We start from the raw sequence: 10,615 nt of genomic DNA, 5'->3' as shown, positions 1-10,615 counted from the left end.
CACTGGTGGACCAAAGGTTGGTGTCCCACAGAAAGTATGAGATACTTTCCCATTATTTCTCGTCTGAAGAGGATGTTTAGGTCAGAGGCAACAGCAAGAGAATTACGGTGGCATAGTACTAATAAGAGCAGTGATGGAAAGCTTCGTCATCCGGTTGATTCAGTAACATGGGAGCATATGGACGCCAAGTTCCCTTCATTTGCCGCTGAGGAAAGGAACATTAGGCTTGGACTATCAACCGATGGCTTTAATCCATTCAACATGAAGAATACAAGGTACAGCAGTTGGCCTGTTCTTTTAGTTAATTATAATATGGCTCCTAATCTATGCATGGCGAAGGAGAACATAATGCTTTCTTTGTTGATTCCTGGTCCGCAACAACCAGGAAATAGTATAGATGTATACTTAGAACCGCTGATAGATGATCTGAACCAGCTTTGGGAGAAGAGCGTGCTTACATACGATGCACTAAGTGGTACCACTTTTACTTTGAAGGCGATGCTTCTTTGGACCATTAGTGACCTACCAGCTTCCGGGAATCTCGCAGGGTGCAAAGTAAAAGGTAAGATGGGTTGTCCTTTGTGTGGGAAACACACCGACAGTATGTGGTTGTCTAATAGTAGAAAGCATGTCTACATGGGTCATAGAAAATGGCTGTCACCTACACATCAATAACGTGGGAAGAAGGCATGGTTTGATGGTAAAACTGAGCACGGGAGGAATGGTCGGATACTAACTGGTCATAACATTTACACCCTTCTAAGGAATTACAAAAACAACTTTGGGAAAATGAAAGAGGATACTAGGAAACAGAAACAAACTTTAGTACCCGTTGAAGAGTGTAATTCTGATAGTGACGAAATTGACAGTGAGTCTGAAGATGAGGAAGAAGTCGAAATAGATGAGGAAGAGCTATCAAGGTGGAAGAAACGGTCGATTTTTTTCAATCTTCCGTACTGGGAGGTAATAATTCAATTTTAACACTTTTGCGTTCAATATTATATGGTTCTCCAATTACTCAAAGGGTTAACGTTTTCTAAATGACAGGAACTACCGGTAAGACATAACTAAGATGTGATGCATGTGGAGAGAAATGTAGCCGCGAGCATAGTTTCAACACTGCTACATTGTCGAAAATCAAAGGACGGCCTCAATGCACGTAAAGATCTTCAAGTACTTGGAATCAGGAAGGATTTGCACCCTAGACCACAAGGAAAGAGAACCTATCTGCCTGCAGCACCGTGGTCGTTGTCCAAAGAAGAAAAGAAAATATTCTGCAGTCGGCTACATGAATTCAAAGGACCAGATGGGTATTGCTCCAACATTTCGAGGAGCGTATCTGTAGATGACCCTAACATCATGGGAATGAAGTCTCATGACTATCACGTCTTGATGCAACAACTTCTACCAGTTGCATTACGAGGTCTGCTACCTAAAGGACCTCGAGTTGTTATTATACGCTTATGTGCTTTCTTTAACAAGCTGTGTCAACGGGTTATAGATAGAGAGCAGATTGCAGTAATAGAGATTGAAATAGTGGAGACTCTTTGTATGTTTGAGCGGTTTTTCCCACCCAGCTTCTTCGATATAATGGTGCATTTGTGTCTCCATCTAGGAAGAGAAGCCAGACTGGGTGGACCAGTCCACTTCAGATGGATGTATCCATTTGAGAGGCAAGTACTGTATTCATTTTTGTTATTCGAATTTGTTAGTGTCTTGTTTATCTTATTTAACTTATTTGTTTTGACTACAATTCATATTTCACAGGCACATGAAAATATTGAAGGATTACGTAAGAAATCCTGCAAGACCAGAGGGCTGCATAGCTGAGTCTTACCTATCGAAGAAATGTATGCAGTTCTGCAATCTGTTTTTGAAGAAAACCACCAGTGTGGAGGACATTCCTGAACGTAATGTTGAGTACGAAAGTAGAACCATACTTGAAGGTCGGCCAATATCCGCAGCTAAGACTATTACTCTCAATGAGATAGACAAGAACATAGCCCATTTGGCTGTCCTTCAAAATACTGCATTGGTCGAACCATATGTTGAGTAAGCCATTACAGTTTCCCTTTTGATTTTTTTAAATTACCGTCTATAAAACTAGTTAAACTAATTTGTTCAAAAATTTGCAAGCATGCATTTGCAATCTCTTCAGGATAGTAATGGAAGGTGTAGGCGTGATGCTATTTTCCTGTGGAATATGCACACTAAGAATTTTGCTGATTGGTTGAAAAAACAGGCGAGTTGTTGTGTATATACCCTAAAATAAAGTCAACTGTAGTATATTGTATCTGACTCATTGTTTATTTTCATTGCTAGATACGTATTGATTCTGAAGCCCATGACGAAACTCTCTAATGGTTAGCCTTTGGACCGCGCTGTACTGCACGTTCTTACCGGATATGTTATCAATGGGCTGCGGTTCCACACAATCTCTGTTGACAGGCAAAGTCAGAATAGTGGTGTTTTCTATGAGGCAACGGCGATGTGCAGAGCAAGTGCTCGTGATACCGCTCAAGTAGCAGACCTTGTTTCCTACTACGGAAGAATTGTCGACATAATTTTGTTAGATTACAATGTTTTCTATATACCAATTTTCAGATGCCAGTGGGCTGTCAGAGGGAATGGGGTTAAGGTTGAAGATGGCTTCACACTAGTAAACCTGAATCATAGCCAAGTATCATTTGCGCGAGATCCTTTCATACTAGCATCTCAAGCGAAACAGGTTTTTTACTCGAGGGATCTTGAGTCTTCGAGCTGGTATGTTGTCCTGAGATGCCCCACAAGAAGCTAAAAAGAAGAGGAATGACGAACATGCAGATGTTGGACCTTTACCCACTGATGTTGATATGGACTTAGAAGATACAGACAATGATGCTCCAATTGCAAGAAGTGATTGTGAAGGGATTTATGTCTAGCTAATGCTATTTATTTAGAAAAAATCTAGATTATCAGTCAGCCTGGTTGAGTCTTCATTACTTTTGAATTATGTCAATTACAGAGTTACATGGATTGGATGGTGTTTTCAGGTAATTCACTATGGGTCAGAAGAAGAGAGGTGTAAAAAGCAAGAAACAAGTGAAAGAGGTTGAGTTTATTCGTACCATATATCTCAAACCAACCACGGTGACGCAGACTCAGACTGACGGTTGTGACACACCGGATGATCATCTACAACAGTCAGATGATGTTCAGAACGAACTGGACAATCTGCATACAAACGATGAAACTCAGAGCCCCGACGTAAACATGAACACTGAAGATCAGACTATGAATGAAGGAGCAGACAAAGTACCTGAGGTAGACACTACTGCGCCAGAATTACCACTCCATACGCTTGACTCAGAAGGCCCTCCTACTGTCCCTCAGCAGAAAAGGCATAGAGGACCGACGAAGATGAAGGACATAGCAAGAGATCCAAATAGCCGTATAAGGATTGATTTCACATACATGGGAGAACTGTGTGGACCAGGATCGGTAAAGCTGTCTTCATATTTAGGTCCTTTGGTTCGTGAACATGTGCATGTCTTAATTGAGGATTGGAGGAAGATAGGTGAAGAGTTGAGGACCGTCCTTTGGAAATCTGTACAGGTATTCATATGTATAATAATAGCAATAATGGTTATATTAATACGTGACTTGTGATTGAATATACAAGGTAATTATTGTAATTGAAAAACAGACAAGGTTCGAATTAGATGAAGAGTTCCAGAAGGTTGCCGTTTTCAAGCAGATGGGCTGTATTTGGAGGGCATCCAAATCGAGATTAGTTGGATAGATAAGGAAGTGTAAGAACATTTCGGACAGGTTGAAGCTGCGACCGAAAAATATTCCACCCACAGAGTGGCGTAAATTTGTTAAGTTGAAAACCAGTCCCGCGTTTAAGGTAACTCACAGCACTCATCTTTTCGTTTTATATATGTTTAACTCATATCTGTTTACAGTTTGTCAGTGACAAATACAAAGAAAGAAGACAAAAGCAGATTCCGCATACTTGTAGCAGGAAGGGAATGGTCCGACTAACTGAGGAGATGGTAATTCTTATTTCTGTTTTTCAGCGATGTCCTTTTTAATCTTTTTTACAGCAATGTCCTCTTTTAAAAACGAACTTTCATGTGTTACAGAAACAACAAAGCTCACAGCCTTCGAAAGTGACGAGAGTGAAGGTATGGGTCAAGTCAAGAACAAAGAAGGATGGCACAGCAGTGATAACACCGTATTTTGACCACTTTTATGAATAGTTTTGAAATACTTTTTCTATGTTTTTAATTGCTTTTAAGTACTTTTATTACGTTTTTCTAGTATTTGTAGTTTCAAGACTCTTTTCAGGTAACTTAGGGAAAAACTTAATAAAATGGATAGAAAACCAGATTTCAGCTCAGAGTCAAACCGTCAGAAGTTCACCCCTGATTGAAGGCCTTCTCACCGTCTGATCCAGCTCAAATTTGGAGACCTTAAAGATGGAAGTATCAGCTTTCCAGTGCATTTTACAGCTTGGCAATCCAACGATTCAATCAAAAGATACGCGAAGAGCAAGATGTCCCGTAAACCAGCTGGCCAGCACTTCCATCCGCGGCCAACAAGCATTTTCCCGCGGTCAGGAGTATCCCGACCGCGGCAAATCACTCATCCACCGCGGTCACACTTGTCCCGACCGCGGCCTTCAACCTCCAAGCCCAAAAAGCCCATTTCTGAAGCCTACATTTGGTGAAACCCTAAGTGACGTCCAGAGAGGTCTTGAGCACTATAAATACATGTCTTAGGAGCCCTAGAAATCGTGTAACCTATCACCACCAAAATATTTACTTCATATTTTTATTGTTTTTGCTTTAGCTTTTAGGGAGAGAGAGATTTGTTCTCTTGAACCCTTGTTCTTTCTTTATCAATTTCGGTTTCTATTCTACTTCTTAATATTATGTCTTTAATTTCGTTCATTATGTCTGAGTAGTTTTATTGTTGGGATTAAGGGATTTTCGATGGGGATTTATATGTTCGGTGAGGATTCCATTGGCTATTGAGCTGAATCTTAGAACTTTTTCTTCTGAATTCGTTTTTACTGCATGAGGGTAGCGTCATGAACTACAATCTGATCCAGATGCTTGGTGACACGAAAGTATTCATCAGGTATCAGATCTAGTTTAGGAGAGCAAAACAAACATAGGAGTGGAAACCTACCTATGGGAGATTTGTGAATTAGGACGAGTCTTAAACATAATGCATCTCTTCTCTTCCAGGGCCAGAGTGGAAAGCTACTTGTCAGGGTTGAGAGAGATAGTTGTCTATGATCACGACAGTGGCGTATTCATACGTCCGTGACTCCAGTTCGAAAAGTTTAAGCTAAGATCTTATCAATTTACTCTCTAGCAATGTTTTGAATCGTTCGTACCCCTGAGAAAACTTCCCTGAACCCCAACGCTTTTTTCTCCATTGATTTCCTGCGATTTTTCTTTAAGCTTTAGTTCAATATTGTCTTTCCTTTTTAGTTCATTTTCATTTAAGCATTAGAATATCCGTTTTTATCATTTTTAGTTATTTTCGTTAAGTTTAGTTATTACGCCATTTAATTTCCGCACTCTCTTTTAATATTTCGTTTTTACATTTTAAACACACCACCAAACCCCCACAAAACCGTTTTTGTTCTAAACTTCCTTACTTTAACTTATTTCAAAGGCTTTTTGCAGCAAAAGATCCTCCTTCCCTGTGGATTCGATCCCTAAGTACTACAATCGATCAGCTGTGCACTTACGGCTATTGATTTCAATTAGGGTAAAACTTGACAACCCACAACACACACCACAAGATCACCATCAAGTTTTTGGCGCCGTTGCCAGGGAAGCCACGCGTTTTCTTTTCTGCAAAACCCCGAGAAAGGTTAGTAAATCGACTCTAGAACCCCCTTTTCTCCAACTTTCCATTTTTCGGTTATTTTGTTTCCATTTCAGAAGATATGGATCATATGAAACGAAATTACTACTATGAGGGAGGTTTTTACAACACTCCTCGAGCCACTCAACGCCGAGAAGCACAATACATTCGTGATCCCTCCTCAATGGATCAGAATTCACGAACCACCACAAAAGAGGACATCGCAAGCACTACAAATCAATTCGTGAAGGTTTAGAAGAAAAAGGATTCTGCTGGGAGACCATAACAACTTACAATACCCACGAAGATGTCCATGATCGTCTCTTTGATGAAGATATGTCGTCTGTCTCCCAAACCGAGATTGATGATATGCTTCAGGAGCTCAATGAATCTATGGATGATGGGTATTGGGTATCTTGTGAAGTAGATGGAGAATCCTCCATCAAGTTTGTTAGAAAGAGGCCATCAAATGAAATTCCTTTGGATCATCACGTCATGGAAGCCAGCCATCAAGAAAAAGGAGAACCTCTTTCCATCCCTAGTGACGATCTCGTCTCTACCGATTCATTCAAGTGTTTTGGAGACTACAAACAAGATCATAAGTCCCTTTCTCTTGATGAACCAAAGCCTTGTTCTCCTTCAGCTCCTCACCACCTTGAATGTAAGACAGACCACGTGGAAGATAAGACACTAATGGTGACATCAAAACCACCATTGGAGGCGCTTTCTAAGACGAAGGATTCCGAGAAGTTTGATGCCCCATTCTCAATCAAGGAAGTGAAATTTCGTGATTCTCTTTGTGAATCTGGACCTGATGTGAATCTCATACCAAAGACCATTGCAGAGAATACAGGTATTTCGATTTTTCATCCCTTGAAGATTGATATTCACTATGGAGATTTTTCTGGTGCAGCTCTACTTGGTTCCAAACCAGAATTGCCTTTTCAAGGGAAAGGTTGTCTTGTTTCTACTGGTTTCCATGCTATGGAGATGAGAAACAATGCAACAAAACCCTTGATACTTGGTATTTCGTGTCTAGCATATGTTGGAACACTCATCAACTACCTGCATCAACATATGAGTTTCCTGAAGATCAACAAGAAAACCCCATACCCGGTGATTACTACAAGAAACTCTCATTGTCTGACAATAGGAGGCGTAGATGATCCAATATTTGACTCTGGAGGAACTACAAAGGATGTTGGATACGTTCTAGAAAGAAGAGCACCCGAAGAAAATGTTGGATTTACAAGTTTGACAAACAAAGGTATTTTCCTATGGACACCTTTAACCAATGCTCATATAAGAGGTGATGCAGACTTAATCGAAGCAAGACTGGAGTTTAAATGGCTCTCAAGTCTCTTTTCCGAAGACTCTCCATAAGGAAAAAGAATTGGAGACAAGAAGCAAGAGGATTTGAACATCTTTCCTGGGATATTCGGCACCGCGGTCGCGTGTGCGCTACCAGCGGCCAAACCACCTTTCGCCGCAGTCGCGCGTGCGCTACCAGCGGCCAAACCACCTTTTACCGCGGTCGCGACACTTCCACCAGCGGCCAATGCTCTTTTTACCAATTCTCCAACAGTTCAAGCCATGGCGACACCTCTCCAAGCAAACTGTCCTCACCTTGGATGCTTAACCATCTCCACCACTTCAGATCATAAAGAATCATCTGTCCTTGTATCTTGCAACATGGTTCAATGTCATGAAGTGAGAGAGACCTTATTCACCTCATCATACAAGCATCTAAGACGTTCTCCTGTCACAAGTGGTGTTGAAGACTCATACCTCAAAGAAGTTCCAAGACTGATTTTTGATCCTGGAGGAGGCTACCATCTCGAACCTGCTAAGCAAAGCAAGGAGATGTCGAAAAAGACTTGTCAAGGTCTTCTTCATTGGAATAAGTCACGTCCAACACCAAAAGTCGAGCTAAATGACTTAAAACAAAAGCGCTTAATGGGAGGCAACCCATTTAGGTATTGTTTTCTTTAGAATTTTTCTTTCTTTTTCTTTTTCTTAGTTTCAGGTGTTTCTTATAAAACAAAAAATCCAAAAAAATCAAAAAACCAGAAAAAACCAAAAAGAAGGATGGTACCTGACTGCTCAGCCCAGCAGGAACCAAGGAGAAGCAGGAAGAGGCCGCGATATAAGCCCCCGCGGTCGCAGGCGTTCTGACCGCGGGAAACACATGGTCGACCGCGGTCGTGTAGTCCTGACCGCGGCCAAGCAATGGTTCGCCGCGGTCGTGCAGCCCCTGACCGCTGCACTTGGTCGTTGAGATCCAAACCCGACCCAAACCACCCCTTTCACCTCATTTCACCTCACCAATCACCCTCCACCTCATTCATCACCCTCCACCACCTTCATCACCACCTAATCACCTTCCCAAACCCCTTCGAATGAATCCGGTTCATCTCCACCAGCATCCCAGATCCAGGTAAGTTCTCTTTGTCCTTACCAATTCGATTATCTATGCATTTTTCTCATCCAATCTCGACTTGTTTCACACTGAGGACAGTGTGATTTAAGTCTGGGGGAGGATTTCATCTCTTTCTAACCACTTTTCTTTCATGAGTCTTGCATTATCTACATTTTTTGCATTTTCCTTAAAGTTTTTCAAAATCGGTTTTCAAAACAAAATACATTTTAAAGGGAATGGTGAACATGAATCAATGATAGTTGACTGTGTGCTTTTAGACTGTTCTTAGGCAACTGGAGTTCGATTTTATGGAGTTTTAGAGATTGTTTTCTGATTCCCGGAAAGAATCTAAGTCTGGGGGAACAGCTGTTTACAACAAAGGAGGAAGGATTATGCAACAACATTTGGCAAGAAGAAGTGATTGAAAACTGTGGTCATCAACAGGTCCTTATCTCTCTTGCGGTTTTGCATATTATCTTGCATCCTCCAGATCTTCAGGTAACCCGAAACACTTTAACTCCACCACTTAAATAGCCCTTTAATGTCAAACGCCGTCTACCCTGGATGATGTCTTTAATGAGAACTCACTATTGAACTTAATGAATGTAGAGAGCTAGTTGACTGAAATCAAGATTTAAATTGTTTAAGTTTTGCATGACGGAAAAAGTGGACTAGTATCTCTTGTGCATTAGTGAGAATTTTCTAGACTAAGTTGTGGATTGATGCACTATCTTTGGTCCTAGTTTAGGAGTTCATGTCTATGAGATTTTTGCATTCCCTATTTTTGTTTTCACTTAACCAGTTTAGGCTTTTGCTTTGTTTGAGGACAAACAAAGGTTTAAGTCTGGGGGAGTTGATAACACCGTATTTTGACCACTTTTATGGATCGTTTTGAAATATTTTTTCTATGTTTTTAATTGCTTTTAACTACTTTTATTACGTTTTTCTAGTATTTGTAGTTTCAAAACTCTTTTCAGGTAACTTAGGGAAAAGCTTAACAAAATGGATAGAAAACCAGATTTCAGCTCAGAGTCAAACCGTCAGAAGTTCACCCCTGATTGAAGGCCTTCTCACCGTCTGATCCAGCTCAAATTTGGAGACCTTAAAGATGGAAGTATCAGCTTTCCAGTGCACTTTCAGCTTGGCAATCCAACGGTTCAATCAAAAGATACGCGAAGAGCAAGATGTCCCGTAAACCAGCTGGCCAGCACTTCCACCTGCGGCCAACAAGCATTTTCCCGCGGTCAGGAGTATCCCGACCGCGGCAAATCACTCATCCACCGCGGTCACACTTGTCCCGACCGCGGCCTTCAACCTCCAAGCCCAAAAAGCCCATTTCTGAAGCCCACATTTGGAGAAACCCTAAGTGACGTCCAGAGAGGTCTTGAGCACTATAAATACATGTCTTAGGAGCCCTAGAAATCGTGTAACCTATCACCACCGAAATATTTACTTCATATTTTTATTGTTTTTGCTTTAGCTTTTAGGGAGAGAGAGATTTGTTCTCTTGAACCCTTGTTCTTTCTTTATCAATTTCGGTTTCTATTCTACTTCTTAATATTATGTCTTTAATTTCGTTCATTATGTCTGAGTAGTTTTATTGTTGGGATTAAGGGATTTTCGATGGGGATTTATATGTTCGGTGAGGATTCCATTGGCTATTGAGCTGAATCTTAAAACTTTTTCTTCTGAATTCGTTTTTACTGCATGAGGGTAGCGTCATGAACTACAATCTGATCCAGATGCTTGGTGACACGAAAGTGTTCATCAGGTATCAGATCTAGTTTAGGAGAGGAAAATAAACATAGGAGTGGAAACCTACCTATGGGCGATTTGTGAATTAGGACGAGTCTTAAACATAATGCATCTCTTCTCTTCCAGGGCCAGAGTGGAAACCTACTTGTCAGGGTTGAGAGAGATAGTTGTCTATGATCACGACAGTGGCGTATTCATACGCCTGTGACTCCAGTTCGAAAAGTTTAAGCTAAGATCTTATCAATTTACTCTCTAGCAATGTTTTGAATCGTTCGTACCCCTGAGAAAACTTCCCTGAACCCCAACGCTTTTTTCTCCATTGATTTCCTGCGATTTTTCTTTAAGCTTTAGTTCAATATTGTCTTTCCTTTTTAGTTCATTTTCATTTAAGCATTAGAATATCCGTTTTTATCATTTTTAGTTATTTTCGTTAAGTTTAGTTATTACGCCATTTAATTTCCGCACTCTCTTTTAATATTTCGTTTTTACATTTTAAACACACCACCAAACCCCCACAAAACCGTTTTTGTTCTAGACTTTCTTACTTTAACTTATTTCAAAGGCTTTTTGCAG

General features: G+C 40.7%; 1 protein-coding gene across 1 annotated transcript; it reads left to right on the top strand.

Moving 5' to 3' along the window:
* The first annotated feature begins 72 nt into the window (after positions 1–72).
* Positions 73–2,056, top strand: LOC112084601. The gene is made up of 6 exons (XM_024153825.1): positions 73–562; positions 797–963; positions 1,048–1,056; positions 1,144–1,423; positions 1,502–1,673; positions 1,768–2,056. The coding sequence occupies exons 1-6, from the start codon at positions 73–75 to the stop codon at positions 2,054–2,056; spliced, it is 1,407 nt and encodes a 468-aa protein (XP_024009593.1).
* Positions 2,057–10,615: the final 8,559 nt, after the last annotated feature.

This window comes from Eutrema salsugineum, unplaced genomic scaffold (genome assembly GCF_000478725.1).
Source record: "Eutrema salsugineum unplaced genomic scaffold, Eutsalg1_0 scaffold_4, whole genome shotgun sequence".
NCBI classification, from domain to species: Eukaryota; Viridiplantae; Streptophyta; class Magnoliopsida; order Brassicales; family Brassicaceae; genus Eutrema; species Eutrema salsugineum.
This window is presented reverse-complemented; position numbering and strand designations above follow the sequence as displayed.

Bases quoted from the DNA above. Each gene is read 5' to 3' on its own strand.
- LOC112084601 (XM_024153825.1), top strand. From the start codon at position 73: ATGTTTAGGTCAGAGGCAACAGCAAGAGAATTACGGTGGCATAGTACT. The intron at 563-796 runs GTAAGATGGGTT...GGAAAATGAAAG, and splicing joins CGCAGGGTGCAAAGTAAAAG to AGGATACTAGGAAACAGAAA. The intron at 1,674-1,767 runs GCAAGTACTGTA...CATATTTCACAG, and splicing joins TGGATGTATCCATTTGAGAG to GCACATGAAAATATTGAAGG.